Here is a 20121-nt window from a genome sequence, read left to right on the forward strand (position 1 = left end):
CACAGAGCAGCACTTAGAGACACAAAGTTCTCAGCTTCCATCATTCTTGACAGCAGCTGCTTGATATCTGATGAGAGAAGCTGAGACACAGAAATGCAATTTGTCCAAAGGGTGACAGAGGTGGAAACAGAATCAGCATCTCCTGGTTCTTAGTCCAGTTTCCCAGCCCCAAGGTACCCTTGTAAGCAGGTTTTGGTATGCCCATAATAAATAAACCCCCTAGAGTGAAATCCTTAATGTAATTTTAATAACTAAATACAGTCATTAATAAATTACCAAAGAGTTAAATAGCAGTTATTTTTTACCTCATCATCAGGTTATTAACCCATTGCTTACTTTGATAGTTTGAAATATGCAAGAAAAAGTGTCTGAAAAGGGAATACAGTGAAGAACTGCTAAAACAATATATTTATTTAAGACTTCCAAATCCCCATATTCTGTTTCAATAGTAGACCTGGGAGTAGGAGCAGGATAAAAGAAAATAATGGAAATAAATCAGTATTAGTAACCACCTCTGCAGACAGTGAAAAAATTGAAGCTGGCCAGAGGTATCTTTTGAACTCAGCATGGGCTTTATTTCTCTCCTTTTTCCACTGTCCTCCTTACATGCATTCTGCCTTTGTGTCAGTTCGAGTGGTTCTCAAAAAAAAAAAATTATAAATTGGTGTTTTCTTGCTTCATGTTGAGAGAATTCTTATTTTCCTTTTAAATTGAGCACTGTAGTAAATGCCTTCTTGCCTTCTTTTTCAGCATTTTACAAACAAAGGAAATAGACAATTCCAGGAAGAAAGCACTTGCATGTCTTAGCCTAATTCCTCAGAGCTCTATAGACCCAAAGTTTTTCTCACTCCACTGCTTAGCAGTTTGCAAGGTTTGCCACCCACATTTTGCAACATGAGTTTCCAAGCACTGCAGTCTTTTCTCTTGATGCCTACAAATACATCAGTCTTGTACCAGCAGCTCAGATCCCGAGATGTTTCAAGTCTCAAGTTGAAGTCTATTGCTCTCCTGGTAGTCCCTTGGATCTTTTTTGAAGATCTTGTTAAAAAACCCCAAACCAACAAGCAAACAAAAAACACCCCAAACCAGCAAACGACCAACATCATCACATCTGCTGTCTTCCATGGTGCCAAGACAGTTTGAAGAGCTACACTCTCCATTCATCTGTGCAAAAATTACAATTTTCTTAAAGTGCTTAGGGTGAAAATCCATTGTCTTGATGCTTTGTCAACATTAGTTTAGGCAACTGGTTTTAAAGCTGTTTCACTGATGTTTTAATTGGAGATGATGGACAAATTTCTCATAAGGAAAGGAATCTTCCTCAGCTCATTGAACATTGGTGAAGATAACACATTAGCTTTTCAGCTGGGGACTCATATTTTCTGTGCTATCCTCTAATAATTCACTCATACACTGACCTATAGATTCAATGGTATCCATTGAATTTCTGCTGCACTTAACTTCACCAAAAATGCTTTTGGCAATTTGTTCCTCTAATTTGTTGTTTTCAGTCTCTCTTACAGCTTTTCATTTAATGTATCTGCCCTTTTACACAGTGTTCCCTTTTTTTTTTTTTTTGCTTTAATAGCCTCCCCTATTCATCTGTTTAATTACAGTATTTTCATGTCCCATCACATTCTCTTCTGATTGTTCAGAAGTATGGTGTCTCCATATTGTTTATGCCACCTGGAAGTATTTAAGGCTTTGAAATTGACCTTTAAATTTAATTTTTGCATGCTTTTCCACTAATGACTATTTCCTAGGTATTCTATACTATTTGCAAAGTTGGGATTTTTTGGGGGTATAGCATATATACCTTTTATAATTGCTGTACCAAAGAGCTCTTCCATAATGTCTCTGGTGCCAAGTCTTGGTGCCTTTTTGAGGAATACTATTTCCCATTTTGAGAAAAAAAAAACCAGAGAAAAAAATCCTTCAAAAAAGTAGCTGTTCATGTTTCCAAAAAAAAAAAAAAAGTTTCCCACAACATAGCATAGCTTCCCCATGAATCTTTACATCTTTTCTGAGTTACATCTTTACACAGTGTTTGGAGGAAACTACTGAATATGACATGAATCATAGTAAAATCACAGAGATTGCTGTTGAGCAGAAATGCTGAGAAGCTCATTGATAACACAGTTGGTGCGGACTGCATGTGATTCTAGGGCTGTTGCTGTTCTCCAGAAAATTATGTCAAAAGAAGAGAACTTTGCAGTCTTTAAGCATAGGATTTTGTTGCTGATGTTCCTTGACACCACTCATGAGGCTTTGATAACATGAAGTAATAACAAGAGGAATACTGAAAATACTTTCATCTCATGGGGTTTTTTTTTCTCTTTTACTGATGAGAGTTACTGATAATTTTGCAGGACAGCAGAGGGGAGCAGCTGTTGTGTGCCCAGTCAGCAGCTTCCATCAACCTCCAGCTGCCTGGAGGTTTTACCAAGTTGCAGCCTGAGCTGCAGCTTGGTAAAGCATTGAATACAGGTGAAATGATGCAGGAATGTTTTATACCAGGAGGATGTGGCTGTCCACAGGGCAGGCAGCAGCTGTCCTTCCAGTACAGCTACCTGTACTACATGACAGCTCTATCCATGTTTTTAACCTCTGGCAGGTTGAGAAGACAGCAGGATCAAAGTGGACAGACTTCCAGCATTGACAGCAGAGCATCTCTCCAGAGCCACGAGAAGCTCCAAGACGGGAGGAACAACAATTTGCTGGGACAGGGCTGCACCAGGGGCTGCAGCAGTTAGTGAGCCCAGCCTGCTCCCACACAGGCAGGGAGGGGGGATCCTCTCTGCACCCCTTTCCCTGCTCCCCTGCATCCAGCCTGGCCCATCCAAAACAGGATCCCCGGCCGAGGACAAACCCGCACAGCACACAGGCTGAGATTCTCCACGTCCAACTCTGCTCTCCTCCTGACTCTGCCCCTGGAAAAATGACCATCAGCAGCAAAATACCGTTTTTTAAGTAAGTGTGACTTTTGTTTTCAAAATCCTGGAAGAAAACTTGAAACAATTCATTAGGCAGCCTCTCAAAGATTGCCACATTCCTGGATATTTGCAAGAGACAACTGGGGCCAGCTTATCTTGAAGGCTTTAATATTACCCCCAATCTCTCTGTTAATTAAAACAGTCCAGTTTGAAATTTTGTGAAACTGCTGGACACAGCTGTCTCTAAGCATCTGCTGTTGAGTTTATAACAGATGTACATGATGTAAATACATTAATGTAGTGTCAAATAGGCCAAACACTGAATAATTTCATTTAAATACCTGAAACTCATTGAAAAAGTTGCAGTGTAAGTGTATTCACCTTGTTCTTTAACATCCTGTGTTCTGCTCTGTAGTAAAAGGTGTGACCCTGGCCAAGTCAAAGTTTTGCTAGTGACTTTAATGGATGCAGGATCAGAAACACCTTTTTATTTGTAACAATAGGCTGACTGAGCCAGAGCTGAAAAGCAGCTTAGTAAGGAGAGCTAAAAACATTAAGAATTTGCTCAGATCCATAGCTAGGTGTTATAAAATGTTAAAAAGTTACATGTGTCTCTGTTTTCATGGATCTATTCTGGATGAAACTATCTTGAATAGAAAGAAATGTACTTTAGTCAAAATATTGCTGACATGAAGTCCTTTCATTTTAAACAGCAGCCAAAATTACAAACATTTATGATATTTTACAACTTGTACATCCACATTTTTATAATAAATGCATGTTTATTCTGTCCCATTGTGCTTTTGATTTGAAGGGTTACCACCTGTAAGCAAATTTTATTTCAACTTTTTAAAACAATTAGGTTAGGGTTTTGGAAGTGAGAAACATTTTATTTGAAATAATCTATTTTTACAGCATCATTTCCATTCTTTCAAAAAAAAATGTATTTGTAATTGAATCTATTGTAAATTTTGTTTCATGTTATATGTAATTTTGGTCACAACTTTTTCACAAATACAGATTTTTATCACTCCATGAAATGTTACAGTGTTCCATATCATCAACAACAAACAGTTTACAAATGTACAAAGGTAAAGATTTTATGTCTGTCACAAGCATGGTGTTGGTCTTCTTTCTTAATTTGGTCATAGACTGAAATAATCATACAATCAAACAAAGGAGCAAAATTTTTCTGGTCATAAGATGATAAATTTCATCACCCAGAATAAACTATTTCCCATCCATCCTTTCTTTATTTTTTTTTCCTTGATATTAGTTTTGGGAAGGACCAAACTAGATAAGATTTCAGATTATTTCTGGAAACACCTATTTTTCTGTTCCAATCAAAATGCATGGTGATCTTGGACCTTGATCTGGATCTGAAAGAAAATCTTTATTTTGAGCAAGAAGAGCTTCTCTGGGTGATTTTGTACACCAACCACATATGATGCCACAGTGCTAGCACCTTAAGTGAGGCTGGGAAGGCATTTTTGAAGTAAATGTCCTAACCTTACAGCCCTACTGCATTTTGGTACATATTTTAGCACCCAAATCAGATGCTTTTTGGATGATATAAGACCAGAAGATGTGTTCCATGAGAGCACTTATTGCCTTTTTCACAGTCTTGAGCCTGTAGACCACAGGAATAGGTGAGAGAAAATCTGAAATGGAACTTCCCCAGATGTTTCTCATGTGGATGTCAGGTCAGCAGAGCCTCTCCTGTCCAGCTGCACTGTCAGCCAATGCACACAAAGCCCCAGAGAAGCCTGGGTTTATAGGATGGAAGTGGTAAAATGAAAGAGCTACACAGTGCAAGACCATCAGTGACTTCACTAAAAATTGGAGGAATTTACTGCAGATAGAATTTAATTAGCAGCAGGATTCTACCAAATATTTGCAGCCTGCTCTGTCTCTTGCTGGGTGTATTTGCCAGTGCCTTACTGAGCTGGTTTTGAGAGTAGATTGGCTATTCAATAGATTGCATCTACTTAAATATATTTGCACAGAGTACTGTGCATGAATGCAAGCTCACTCAGACACTTTAATTTCACGCTTGTTGCCCCACGATCATTTCCCAAACTGTGCTGCTTGCAAAAAACTGAAATCGTGGCACCAATCAGCTTTATCCATAGTCCATGGCACTTCTACTGACTGAAGCTCTACCTTATGCTGCATATAATTATCTGTGTCAACTTATTACACAGATCAGTGAACGCCCTCAATTATACCATGGAGACCCAATATTGAATCAAAGAATCATGGAATGGTTGGGGTTGGAAGAGACATTTAAAGGTCACCCAGTCCAACTCCTCTGCCATGAGCAGGGACACCTTCACCTAGATCAGGTTGCTCAGAGCCCCATCCAATATGGCCCTGAATGCTTCTAGGGATGGACCCCTGTCGTGAACGGCGGAAGAATTGCAGCACACAATATGCGTGAACAGCAAATCTCAACGTTTATTGATAGCTCACACATATTTATATTGGTGTTAATGAAGCTTATACATATTGCAAAAGCTGAGCTCATTATTGGTTAAAGCACACTTAGATCAACCACACCTACTTCTATGCTGTAATGATTATTTTGTTTCTATGTTTACATTCTTATAGCTACTCTACCTAGGCTATCTTCATTTTCTGGCAAGCGATTTTCTCCCCCATCTTCCCGTTTCAGCGAAGGTCACCGTGACCTCTGTCAGTGATTGGACACTGGTTACTTAATCCCCAGCTTGTTTCCCCTATCCTTATCCAACGGTATCACATCGAAATGTCCTTTCTCAGCTAGCCAATTATCCACAAAGCTCTCCACATTTCCCCCGTTTTTCTGTTGAACAAGCATGGTTTGATTAAACGCGGTAGCTACCATCTTTTGCACCATATTCTGTAAGCATATACAAAAACATGGCAAAATTAATACTAACAACAAAGCTACAATAGCTACTACAATGCCAACCTTAACAATAGAGCATAACCATGATCCTAAGCTTAAAGATTTGAGCCACCCATCAATACCAAGGCCTGATTCTACCTGTAAGTTCCCAGTTAACCTCCGCAACTCAGAGAGCTGTGAGTGAACAGACTGTGCATGATCAGAAAGATTCATGCAACACATGCCCTCAAATTCTTCACAACCATGGCCTTGTGCAAGTAAGAGAAAATCAATTGCAGCTCTATTCTGAAGTGTCGCATGGCGAATAGAATCTACATCAAGCAAAAGACTGGAAATCGCTAAAGAAGTTGCATTTGTTTGTTTAGCAAGCCAACACCCTAACCTATTTAAAATAGCATGAGCACGTGCTGCTGATACCCCTGGAGCTAAGAACTATGGCCACTGGGGACCAAAACTTCACATCAGACCCCCATCTCTCCGGAACACCTACACTCTTATTTCAGCTTTCAACCAACATAGCTGTAAGGATCTGTCTTGCCATGGGAAGCTCTGATAATGGTGCAGAAGAAAAGTGAGAGATTATTTTTAATAGAATATGATTTGTGGGGATAGAACACATACAACAAGAAAAGTCACAAAGCCTGGAAACACGCCTGAGAGAAATGCTTGGTTTAGACTTGTTTCTCCTACTTTAGATAAAAGAAAAATGAATTATCCAGATCCAGGCTCAAAAATAGAGATGAAAAAGGGGAAAAAAAGCTTTTAGGATGTGATGCACTTTCTCTGTCTTGATTGTCTGTTTTAGCAGATGGTTCTCCCTGTAGCTCTGCCTCCATGGAGTAAACATCAGTGCACCCAGCTCAGATGTGGACACGCACATTGTGCACTGACATTTAGTCAGATGAATCTGGTTTGTGATGACACAGGCAATTTGTTGAGCTGCATTCTAATCCTTATGAAAAAATGGGATCATTTCTGACCTATTCAATGGGAATAAGAGACATTAAACAGTTTTCATCCTTAAGTGCAGAAGTGGTATTAGAGTGACAAGAAAATACACAAACATACTCTCATCTGGCATTCCAGCAGAAATGAAAACAGGGAAGTCCTAAATAAGACACAGAAGGTTTTTACAATAAACTCAGCAAGATGGAGGACAAAAAGAAAGCCGGGCTGCCCTAAAACCAGAAGAAACTCTTTGGGACTCATTTATTCTATACAGCTTTATTGTCTTGCAAAAGTGGACAGTGATCTTGACTCCCAAAATCTCACCTAGTTTCTCTAAGTCATTTAAAAGATAAAAATATTTTCCTTATTTCTGCTCCAGGGAAGAGATGAAGAAGTCTAACACAGCTGGAAAAGCAGTTTGCTGCTGCCACAGTTTATTGCAGTGCCTCTTGCTCTTTGGTGTTGAAGTTCTGATCTTGCATGCACATTCCCACAGCATCACTCCACGTTAAACTCCGCCAGATTTACCTTCTGTTCAGTTTGCTCCTTCTATGTTGTGTATTAAATATTGGCACAGTACTGTAAATGTTTAATTACCAACTGTCATAAAGTACAAATGGCTCCATTCATCTGTAGTCTTGACAAAAATGATTAATGTAATATTTCCAGAAGATTTTCCTGTAGATCTGGGGGAATAGGAGGGTTGGTTGTAGGTTTTGGCACATTAAATGACAGCTAAGTACATTATAGAGGAAATAATAGGCACTGATCCATCCATTCCAGTCATTTAGATGTTTTCTGCTCATAGGAACATGTGATCACAATTTCAAACATTTCTGACTGTTTAAACTAAAGCTAAATAATGCTGTAATGGGGTACTGGGAAGCTGAAGTAGGCTGAATTAGACCCAAAGCATTCTTCTGCTTTCCACATGGATAGGTGTGCCAATACTTCTGCTATGAAAAATATGGCTGCCAGCACAGGAGAAGCTTAGAGGTTTTTGACAGGAACATTTACAGTTTTGGTGGGAGCTGGAAAGCAAGGAGATATTGAAAGTGTATTAATAAAAAAGCTGCAGGTTTAATAGGCTGTCTCTGGAAGCCTCACTGCTCTAGCACTGGCCCCAAGAGGAGACCTGGGACAAACCACTGCCCTGCAAATGATCTCCATTATTTCTATATTTGACCCAGATTTCATCCATGAAGAAGTGAGTCCATCTATGCAGACTCTGATTAAGAAGCAAAGGAAGGAAAACCCCACTGTCAGCAGTGCTGGGCTGCTCACACTCTGCCTTCCAGGGCAGCAAAAGGGACAAACAACAACTTATCCCACTTGCTGCAGCTGCTATCAGTCCTGCTGGGGACAGCAGGAGTTTTTCTTGCACACCCATTACAGTTCAGTCCCTTAGCACATGCTACCAACACGTCCTGTGATGGATTTTGAATGAGGGATAATGTAAAGCTTTTAGAGAACCTTCAGCTGCCACACAGAAACTTCCATGATAGACTGGTGTGATTTTTAAAGAGGAGCTTTGTGGTTCTTCTCCTGGAGAGCACAGTACCAGGTGAATGACTGATTTCTTATGCACACTGTGCTTCATCATCTCAACCTTCATCAGAGTAGTTACTTTTCTTTATCTGTATTTTAGTGATTGAATCAGCTATGCTCTGGCCAGCAGGGAAAAATGTTTTGGTATTTTTAGCCTTCATTTAGCAATGCAAATGATCTTCCTATAATCTTGTTTGTGAGAAAACACATGCTACAATCAGGACCTCAATAATGACTGATATTAGCTATGCTCCATACATCAATGAAATTGGCTCAGAGTCAGAAGCTTCCTTTTTTGTCCTTTTTAATTAGAAAGGAGCAATGTATCTAATCAATTAAACAATTTTTTTACAAAATTGCCCAACTGTCCTGGTGAGTCCTTCCAAAGATTCAAAATTGTAATATAGGACAGAGAGCTTTGCTGTTCCATGTTTGTGGGTTTCTTTAAGTCCATTAAAAACAACAAAGCAGGCATAAAAACACTATTGTAACTTTCTATATCCATTAAAGGAAACACAACTGAGAACAATCATGAAATGCAAGTCCTTCTAAAATGTATGCCAAGAATAAAGAGTTATGTAAAACCAGTGTCCTTTAGATGGAATTAGATTTAGCCACAGACACTTTCATGGGCAAAACTATGTTGGAACTAGTGCTCTTGAGAATTTTTTGTTTCTTACTATCCATTGTTTTGATGTGTGCTATAATAAAGCCCTGGAATTTTTTCACAGTGATAATTTTGTACTTGAAAAATCCCTCTTGGAAGAGTACTATACAATTTAATTATGACTTTCCTACATAGTTTTGTCGTGACTATAATATTCTCCAGCCTCTGTGCAAAGGTATTGAGGCAATTTTGTTGTGTTAATTAGTAAAGAGAGAATGCTCTTAAGTCTGCTCCAAGTCCTGAGTCCTATCATAATAAATGGTTTATCCACACATTAAGGTAAGTCAGACACTACTGCAATGAATTTACAATTTGAGCTAGCTTTGTAAGATATACCTTGAAACCAGGGATAAACCAGAAAAAGTGTTCAGGCCAGCAGGCAACAGTGAAAAGAGCTTAACAAATGTAACAAGCACCCATATAATGCAGATTTATGGATTATTTTCTACATTCAGTTATATTCAATATCTCCTTTAAGGCCATAAATTTCCCATTTATATCCAAACCCTCAGGCATTACAATCTTGGAGAGCACAGCAAGGGCTGGCAGAGCCTGCTGCAGTGACACCAGCAGCTGTAACCTGCACCTCATCCTCAGGGCAGCAGGAGACACAAGGCTCCTTCTGCTGAGCACAGGATCACTGCATCTGCAGAACCCAGCTGCAGGCAGATGTGGAGAACTGAAATGAAGCATGTAAACATGATGAGAGCTGCTGAGAGCTGCCAACAGAGCTGGCTTGCTGCTTTTGCACCCCCTTGTCAAGACCCCGGGTGGTTCTCCCTAAATCCTGCCTTCCCCAGGGCCTGGCAGGGCACTCACTGCTCCAGGTGTGGGGTGCAAACCCCTGCATGTTTGTGCAGAGAAACAAACCCCTAAATGTTTGTGCAGAGAAACAAACCCCTGTATGTTTGTGCATAGGAACAAACCCCTGCATGTTTGTGCAGAGAAACAAACCCCTGCATGTTTGTGCACAGAAACAAACCTCTGTATGTTTGTGCAGAGAAACAAACCCCTGCATGTTTGTGCAGAGAAACAAACCCCTGCATGTTTGTGCACAGGAACAAACCCCTGCATGTCTGTGCACAGAAACAAACCTCTGTATGTTTGTGCAGAGAAACAAACCCCTGCATGTTTGTGCAGAGAAACAAACCCCTGCATGTTTGTGCACAGAAAGAAACCCCTGCATGTTTGTGCACAGGAACAAACCCCTGCATGTTTGTGCAGAGAAACAAACCCCTGCATGTTTGTGCACAGGAACAAACCTCTGCATGTTTGTGCAAAGGACAAACCTCCGCATGTTTGTGCAAAGGACAAACTTCTGCATGTTTGTGCACAGAAACAAGCCCCTGCATGTTTGTGCACAGGAACAAACCCCTGCATGTTTGTGCACAGGAACAAACCTCTGCATGTTTGTGTATAGAAACAAACCCCTGCATGTTTGTGCAGAGAAACAAACCCCTGCATGTTTGTGAAGAGAAACAAACCTCTGCATGTTTGTGTACAGGAACAAACCCCTGCATGTTTGTGCACAGGAACAAACCTCTGCATGTTTGTGCACAGGAACAAACCCCTGCATGTTTGTGCAAAGAAAGAAACCCCTGCATGTTTGTGCACAGGAACAAACCTCTGTATGTTTGTGCAGAGAAACAAACCTCTGTATGTTTGTGCACAGGAACAAACCTCTGTATGTTTGTGCAGAGAAACAAACCCCTGCATGTTTGTGCACAGGAACAAACCCCTGCATGTTTGTGCAGAGAAACAAACCCCTGCATGTTTGTGCAGAGAAACAAACCCCTGCATGTTTGTGCACAGGAACAAACCCCTGCATGTTTGTGTATAGAAACAAACCCCTGCATGTTTGTGCACAGGAACAAACCCCTGCATGTTTGTGCACAGGAACAAACCCCTGCATGTTTGTGCAACAAACCCCTGCATGTTTGTGCACAGGAACAAACCCCTGCATGTTTGTGCAGAGAAACAAACCCCTGCATGTTTGTGCACAGGAACAAACCCCTGCATGTTTGTGCACAGGAACAAACCCCTGCATGTGAGCAGTGCAGCACAGAAACCCACCCCTGCTCAACAGCATTCTGACTGACACACACAATTCCTGCCCTTCCAAAGCCCAGCCAAACTACACCCCCAGACACATCCTCACCTCAGCCATGACCTGTCATCCAAAACACCTGGGCTTCCACCTACTCTGTGACTGTTGAGTCACAAACTCTGGGAATTAAAGTTCTTGGAAATGCTTAGAGTCTTCTGAAGCCCCAGCAAGTCCATCAGAGTGTTTCAAAGTGTTTGCTGTGGCCAGAACTCCTCTTACATCAGTGTTGAACTTAATGTTACATTTTTCAGAGGCACACATTAATACTGAACAGCCAGTAAAATAAAAATAACTTAAGGCTGCTTGTCTTGTGTTTCAACATATATTTTAAAGAGAATTCTGAAATGTTTTCCCCATCTTGTAGGCACAGCTATTTAAGTAAGTGCCATGGCTTTTTTTTTTTTTTTTTTTTTTTTGCAAATGGGAGGCATAACCACACAGTGTGGGCAGAGAAATCAGAGAAAATGTATAAATGTATGTGACTGACAGTGTACTCTCAGACCAAAGCACTAACTTTCATTACCTTCTTCTCATTATTTTCTTCAAGATAAAGTATCTGCTAAAGCTTGTAGCAGCAATATTGAGTCCTACAGGTTAAATTGGGGGAACTATGTTTTAAAAATAATACCATATCATATTAACAGTCTTTTATTCCACTTTTTCTTTTTATTTGGAAGACTAATAGGTGCAGACAATATGCCTTTTCTGGATCCTTCATTACTTCATATTACCCTCACTGTAATTTTTCCTCCTCTATAAAAACAAATATTCCCCTGGCAACACACACCACAAACATATTTCTCTGTTTTCCCCTCACAGTATTTTCAGTTTTCCCACACAAATGAAGATTTCTGTGTCTCTCAGATATTGTGCCGTGCCTCTCTGGGAAAATCTTCTGTGTGAATTATGCTGACAGTTTACAATTGCCCTGTAAACTGGAAGTTATTGATATGAGGCTGCATTATCATATTTAAGATGCATGAAGTTGCCAATACTTCACACTATCATGTTCCATAACACTGTAGGGTCTTGGAGAAAAGGGAATTAAAGTTTTTTGGGTTTATATTTTTAAGTGTGGGTATGCACAACAGCTAAATGCACAGCAAAGCTCTGGGTATTTTACTGCATGGCTTCAGCATGTTTGTACTACAGCAATGTGAATGTGTTTAACTCCCTGAGCCTGCTCCTTCCCACCCTGAGTGTGTCAATACTGATTTTCACCTTCCACTCCATAGTTCTGCCACTCTTCTTGGTAGGACCAAGATTATTGGTTTGCTGAGTCAGTATCTAGAGCAGGGACAGAGCCCTGCTGTTTTTGAAGAGCATACATATGTATGAACCAATTATTTGACTCTATTTTTCTCTTTGAGGAAGGAATATTTATTTGTACTAGCTCTGAAGACCAAATTAAATCTTTTTCATTTAGTACACTTCAAAAATAATTTTCTCACTTCCTATCAACTGTTTAAATCGCTTCCTAAATGAATGCTATGAGATTTAAAAGGTGCTGAAAATATGCTTCTGTTTTTCTTGAAGACATTTATTCCAAAACTCTTTCCATTTAAATAAAGCAGCCATCCTTCTGATCTTTATCTGTGATATGCTCATTATGTAGCATATACATATTAATCTACAATTAAAAGGAGTGGCTGTGAGACATAGTTAATTTTCCCCATGTTCATCAACAGATTTGGAATATATATCCCTTTACAAATCATAAGCCACACCTACAGGAAAACATACACAGGATAACAGTTATAACATAGAAAACAGATTTTTCCTGTCCATGGATAGCAGAAGCCTCAATCTTCCAAGCTAAAAATGTGCTGAAGTATAACGAGACATAATGCAGACACATCTACAAGTGTGTTAAAAAATAAAATCTTGCTTTCTCTCCAGGGATTTGAGAGCTGCAGGTTTCCTGCCAGAAAGGTTAGAAATGTATTTAGAGGGGGCTGGGGAGAAGGCAGTGCTTCTAGGAGACAGAAAAAATGCACTGGCCCAATATTTGGAAGCTGACAATGTTTTCTTGTTAAATCATGTCTTCCCAAATAAGGGTGTTTTGCTTAACATAAACCAACAAGACTAGACATGAAAAAATAATTTAAACACATTTGTGTTGCTCCAGCCATAGCTTATTGTTACCTGAAGATGCTGTATTAATAGCAAAAGGTTTTTTTGCAAAAAGCTTGCACATGATGAGCTTTCTCTCATGCTATCAGATAAATATCTGTCTGTTTGCATCAGAATTTAATGAAGTTCTTTTAAACCTCCCTTCTGCACCTCTCCATTTCTGCCCACTTTCAATGCCCAAGTGTTAAAGACCCTCTTCCTCTCAAGAATTTCCACTCTGATCTGCACATCTCTGCTTCCCACCATGCCTTATCTTCAAGTAAAATAATTTTTAATTATATTTAATGACAGTAATATTTTGTACTTCAAAGAAAGGTCTTCATTAACCATGCTGGATGCCATTTCTGTTTATCCACACATGCTGGTTGCCATTTCTGTTATTGGGATGTGAGATCACCTTTGGCAGCCCCTCCTAGAAACAGGCTTAGCTGGGTCCTTCTGGATCTTCTGGATGCAGAATTATGAGGTAGCTCTAATGAGGGAATTGAGTGGCTCAAATATTCAAGTGCCACCAATTTAGATGCCCGAGGCACAGAACTCAGGGAAATCCAGGACCACGAGCTTAGAGCCTCCCCTTTTCTTTAGCTTCACAGGGAGACCTCACAGCCCTGCAGCTGTGTCAGACATGCAGAGCTCACCACCAGCATGTCCAAGGCTCTGGGGATGTCTGGAATTCCTGCCTTTCCTGGGGGAATGAGGTCTCCATCCAGCTCAGCCCTACAGCTGTCCTGGTGATAGTGCACTCCTACACCAGCAACTACCGCGACAGCTTAACACTGAGAAAATTAATCCAGACAATTAAAAACCTCTGGTTTGAAACTTTCCAAAGCCCAGGGAACTTAAAATATGTCCTTCCAGGAGAGGGGGCCACATGGTAGAAAGAAATGTCTTTTTTTTTGTTGTTTTTCACCAGTCTCTGAGGAATCCCAGATTATTTTACAAATCTTCAATTCAGGGGGGAAATGCTATGAAAGAAAACACCATGTCCTTATATAGAGGACTGTAAAGAAGAGCACAATGAGTGCTGTGCACAACAATAAATTAAGGAAAACTCTCTGTTCAATCATTCTGTTCAAGCATCATATCTACATTACTTGCTCTCAAGATCAACTACAGGACAAAAAGTTACTTCTCTCTAATCAGTATTCATATGAAAGTGTTCAAACTGTAACTCAGAATCCTGAGAGACTGGAACACTTCTCAGTTCCATCTTTTTAAAATGAGAATGAATTCCATTTCAGTGGTAGCTTTGATGTATTTCAGGCTTTTTTTTTTCCACATCAGTTAGAAGAAAATTATTTGCCTCAACAAATCTTAATGTCTGTATGTTTTTGGTTTTGTCTTTCATTAGATGACAAACATTTTCTTAGATGGCAAACATGTTTTTTCAACCATTTTATGAAAGCACATTTTAAACATATCCTGAAATGAAGCTTGGCTTTGAATTTATATTATTCAAAACACAACCACATTGAATGACCCCTCTTGTTGGATGAAGAATATGGCATAGTGAATGAAGTGAGTTTGAAAATAGTTTCTTTTTAACAAAAAAAAATGCAACTGGCAAGAACCTTCATTAACACTCATGCAGAATTTTGTTTTGCAAAAAGAACATAAGTGTGTATCAGAGCTAAGATGGGGTGCATAAGGCCAAGAAAATTCATTTCACTTGCTGCAAAAACAAATTGGCAAGTAAACACCACTCAGCCAGGCTGTGAGGTAGTCCATCCACAAAATTTAGAGGAAAGAGAGGAATGTGCAGTGACCCAAAATAAGGAGCACTATGTCCTTTTCCTTTTATCAAGAAATCATGTTACTGAAAAGGTCTCTCCACTGTAAAGGACACAAGGGAAGTCACTAGTGCCATTATAGATCCATTTCCATTGGAAGATCAAAGCAGCAACATAAAAACAAGTGTCAGCTGAAGCATTTGCTTCTACTTTCAAGGTAAATGGTAAAAGCTGCTGAATGGAAATTTATCAAAATCTTTTCCTCTGACATGTTGATGGCAATTTTCCTGACTGATATTAACCTCATTAAATAGCCATCAGTGTCTGCTACAAAAGTGAAGAGTCCCTTCCCACAGTCCCTCTGAAGAAAGATGGCCAGCAATGAAAAATTCAAGTCTTTTACTTTCTACTAAGAATGAACAGATGTATAGACAAATTAAACATGAACAAATGCATAGAAAAACATCACTTATACTGGAAATAGTTTTGGTCCCTTGCCTACTACTTCATATTTTAACCACTCAGTGATTGATGCTCTGTCCAAGCCTGGTATATGACTGGAGTTGATTTATTTTTGAGATACACCTTTCTCCATTCACCCCTTACTGAGAAGGAAGATAGAGAACTGTATTTTGCTATTCTTCTCTTTAAGGAATGTGGCTTCACTCTAACACCTTTCTCACCTGCTGTCCCCAACACTGCAAATTGATGCAAAGAAATCATCACAACAAAGTTTGGGCTTTTTTGCAAAGGCCCGGTCTAACACACATGGCACCTAAGCACAACCCCAAGTTTACACTGTCTAAAGAATTGTGTAAAATCCAGGCCAAATGCTACACTGCCTCATCCTCAAGCAGCTCTCAGGATCCCAGTTTATCCAGTTCCTGTGGCATTTTTGCACCCAATTGAAAACAAGCTGCCACAAGCTACCTGGGAAGAAGCACACAGGTCACAGATCCTGCCTGATCCTCTCCCACTGGCATTTTTGCATCAAATTCAGTAAAATCCTAGGAAACCTAAACCCAAAATTCTATCCAAATTGGTTTGTGGTTCACTGAATGCTGGTGGTGTGTTTGGGAAGTGAAAAAGCTGGAGCAATACCTGGAGAAGGAGCAGAGGTGGTGGTGGTGAAGCAGAACAGAAAATACCTGGGATGAAAAGCTGAAAAGAGGAAGAGAAGAGCAAGGAATGAGGCTAAAGTCTGAGATTACACAAGGAGATTGGGCTGGAGGTTAAGGCTGAGACACTCCAAGAGATGTGGAGCCTGGGACTGCTGGCAGGAAGAGACAGCACAGATGAAGGAGTCCAGGGAGGGCAGAAAAAGCACAACAAGAAACAGTCTGGAGGGCTTGGGGTGAGAGTGGATCTGTCAGGCCAGAAAAATTCTTGTGCAATGGATGGAAGAATTTCTGCCCAGCAGATCACATTTCCCTGCAGAGACTTAATTTTCTACTGTACATGTTGTTCTAAAATGATGTGAATCTTTCAGCAAAGTACATCTCATCCTTCTGTAGTTTCCCATGGAGAAATAGAGGCAAATAGGGAAAACCACAACCACTGGCAACAGAGGTCTGTGCAAAAGAACAAGTTCTTCCAGACTTGCTGAGGAACCATGAGTGAACATGAAGTACTGGATGATTAGAGCTCACCACCTCCCATGAAAGTATTTCCCAAAAGTATAATTTCAGGACCAGAAGGCCTTGAAACAATCAAAGCACTCTCACAACAGGGGCTTTTGGTGTGTCCAAAATTGGAGGGCAGGAAAGCTGTCACATAAGAAATGCCAGGACTCAGGGAGATGGGGAAAAGGCTGGTAGGAAAGGCTCCTCTCTGCATTTCATGGAAACCAAGACAGTCCTTGGAAAGGAAGCTGCAAAGATTCATTATCTGAAAGGATATGTTCTCTTGAAAAATTTCTACCAGCTGAAAGCAAAAAAGGAATCTGGCTTTCCTGGCTTCTTGACAGATTTAGTTATTTACGTGCAAAAATATTATTATGATATGACTATGGAAAAATAGTGAAAAGATAGAGAATGCCAGGAAAAGGAGGATCAGCACAAGAGCCCAGAAACACAGGTTGGAAGTCCAGAGGAAATTTAGCAGACCCAGTGGAAAATTTCTGATTTTCTTTCCTTTAAAGACCAGCAATATTTTCCAGAAAGGTTTTGTCTCTTCTACAGGAGATTGTTTAATGGTCAGAAATTATGGCCAGTGTTTCTTTTATCCAAGTAATGAGAAAAGCACCATCCCAGACTTATAGCAACAAAGACTTTGGGAACCTCAGTAGGATTTAGATAGAAGCAGTAGGTGGTAAAGTCCCTTTCCAATCTCAACATCCTCTCTTCTCATTTACTTATTAGTGGTGAGGCTTCGGTGAGGGTCCCGTCAAATGCATCTACAGAGAAAACTTCTCTCTGTCCAGGCTTAATGGCCTTTCCTAGAGACTGGATTGGACAGTCCTCAGGCAGAGGAGAGCACCAAACAAACTCCTCACTTCATGTGAGGTCCCTGATCATGGAGCTGTTGAAAGGGAAGCGCCACCTTCACTTTGGAAGAAAGGTTTTAAAAGGAAAGGTCTCACCTGCATGGTACAAACAAATGCTCTTGCCTACTTGCATCCCAGTGCTACAGACCTTGAGTGAGAAACACATATCCACAGAGTCCTGAGGCAATCAGAGCCTGTTGAAGGCACTCACTGCTCAGGTGAAGTTCTCTGAAGTATTCACATACTTCAGAAATATCATGAGTACACATTAGTTTTGAATACAAAAAGCAGAAAAGAAATGAGTCTTTCTCATCTTTGATTCCATTATCTGTCAAGACTGGATGCTCCTAGTTTTGCCTTTATTTGTTTAGGAACATGTATTATTTCAATTGTTACCACCTGGTCTCAAAAAGCCCAACAGAAACCATTTGTAAAAACCAACAATTCCCAGACTGCAAATGCCATGGGACTCTGGGACTCTGCAACAGAACAACATTCCACTTCATTCATGTATACTGATGGGAAAGAGAAACTGCAAGCAAAAGCAGAGCCCTGCATGCTTCCCAAGGCACCAGATGGAACAGCAAAACTGCACTTGCAGAATCCCACAGACCTAGTGCACAATGAGGTGTGAGAGTCCTGTGTCTTGTGAAAACAAGCAGATGATGGAGAGTGATTTGGGGCAATTTTCTCCTGAGTAATCAGCAGTCACTTCAGCACAGGGGTCGGCTGCTGCTGTGCCTCTGCTCAGGGAGAATGGCTCCAGAAGGGATCAGGCACCCAGCTCTGATGCAACAGGAAATGAGCACTGGGCTGGCTGATGCCATCAGAGCCCAAGTAAAGCAGGAGTACAGGATTTTTCATTCTCATACTCTTCTAATCAATGTCTGGATTCAGCAGGAAGGGAAGTGAAAGAAATCCCAATCTTCCTTCAGGGTGATTTCATAAGGTTTAATGTGTAAGTTTTGATAGTCTTTTAAGTATATCCATGGTAAGATTAACTTCTTACAGTCCTATATTTTATACAAGTATTCAGCACCTGTCTTCCTCTAATTTTGCTTCTATTTCTGAAAAGATATTCCACCTTTTAATCTTGCTTTATTGCACAGTTTTATCAAAGGCAAGACATTCACATGGGAAGTAGCCCACAAGGAGGAAACACTCCTGGGCACTGCCAGTGTCCCAGTGGATACTGAAGTGGAAAATTGCATGATCAGATAATTTCAATGTCTCAGTTGGGATTCAGGAGCCCCCCAGCAAACACACAAATACATGTGTAGTGGTGTGCAGCAGATCCTGCACATAAATGCTTAGAGGTGCAAAAAATAAGGAACAGCTGAGGGTAGGAATAAAGCCAAGCCTTTCACCTATAGCTTCAGAGATCATCTATTCCTTTTACACACAACAGCCCTGTGAAAGGAGATGAGGGATGTACTCCCATTTCACCTGTTGGAGGTGCCTGCTGTGTGCCTGAGCTTTAGGGATATGTCAGACTTACCAAGTGAGTGGTGCTTAACAAAAGTAAGGTCTGTCTTCTCCTCAGATATGGCTTGAAAAAAAAATGAGCCGACAGTTCATAAAGAAATGAAAAACCATGTAGGGACTGCAGTCCAGGAGGGCAAGGGAAGCAAAGCCCAGGGAGATCCAGGGCTCCCAAGCTCCTCCTGTGCCAGGGGGGCTGATGCTGGTGCCCACCAGCACACATGCTGCTAGGGTGGGGCAAGAGTCATCCCCCAGCCCCTGCTTCCCCACACAGCAGGGAATAGGAGGGAATGGCTTTGCAAAGCCAGGCATCTTGGGTCTGATCACTAATGGTTTATTCTGTCATTATATATTATATTATTTATTCTGACATCACACTGTCACTTTAAGCCAATATCAATAATACTTTCTTACCTGTGTGCCTGATGATTAATTGTTCTGATTTCCTGAGTTTGCCAGAATTCATTCTTGTCCTGTGTTCAGTTACACTTGGAAATTCAGCTACAAAGGAATTTTTAAGTTCCTTGGAAAAGGTTAATGATTGAGAAGTAGTTTTCTATTTTTATTATTTTCCTGGGGTCATCATTTAGGATAGCATAGGATGTTTTGTCAGAATCACACATGCCTGCTAATGTCAGCAAAGGGAACAGATGGAGTATTGAACTCTCAGATGTGTAGGTTTTTAGGACACAACTCTCAAGTCCTTCCATGTACTCTAAAGACTTTCAGACTTGCCTAGATCAAATAGTATTTCTAGTCTTTAGCTTTCTTGTAAAGTGCACAAATGGAAGCTTAAAGCAATGACTAAAAATATTTTATTCCCCTGTACTGTTAATGTCAAGACCTTGTGTTTACTATTTTTGATTCTTCCTTTTAAAATCCTACCCTTTTCATGTTACTATTTTGGTATGTGTCTTCCTTCCAAACAATACAGCTGTGTTGCTGTTGATTTTTTCTCCTAGCTTATTAGGGTCAGCAGGAGCCTAATGCATCCTACTGGAACTGCTCTCTTTAAATGGAATTAAAATTCAGCTGTCATTGAAGATCTTTTGCTATTTACATCAAAAGAAGGCAACATAAAGCTGTAGAGAAAATTGTAATCCTTTTGAAATCCATTAAAGTTTTACCACTGATTCCCATGGAACCAGGATTTCACTGTCCCTGTTTGTTCTGTCCTGGTAACTTCCTTCCTGAATTC

General features: G+C 40.3%; 1 protein-coding gene across 2 annotated transcripts in view; it reads left to right on the plus strand.

Moving 5' to 3' along the window:
• Positions 1-4177, plus strand: part of STK32B (serine/threonine kinase 32B) — a 157517-nt gene extending 153340 nt beyond the window's left edge. For both annotated transcript variants that reach the window (XM_054632932.2, XM_054632931.2), the window contains one exon: positions 2615-4177. In XM_054632932.2, the coding sequence (XP_054488907.1) occupies positions 2615-2659 (45 nt within the window). In that variant the 3' untranslated portion in view covers positions 2660-4177. The remainder of the gene's footprint in view (positions 1-2614) is intronic.
• Positions 4178-20121: the final 15944 nt, after the last annotated feature.

The sequence above is a fragment of the Agelaius phoeniceus genome, chromosome 4 (assembly GCF_051311805.1).
Source record: "Agelaius phoeniceus isolate bAgePho1 chromosome 4, bAgePho1.hap1, whole genome shotgun sequence".
Taxonomy (NCBI): Eukaryota; Metazoa; Chordata; class Aves; order Passeriformes; family Icteridae; genus Agelaius; species Agelaius phoeniceus.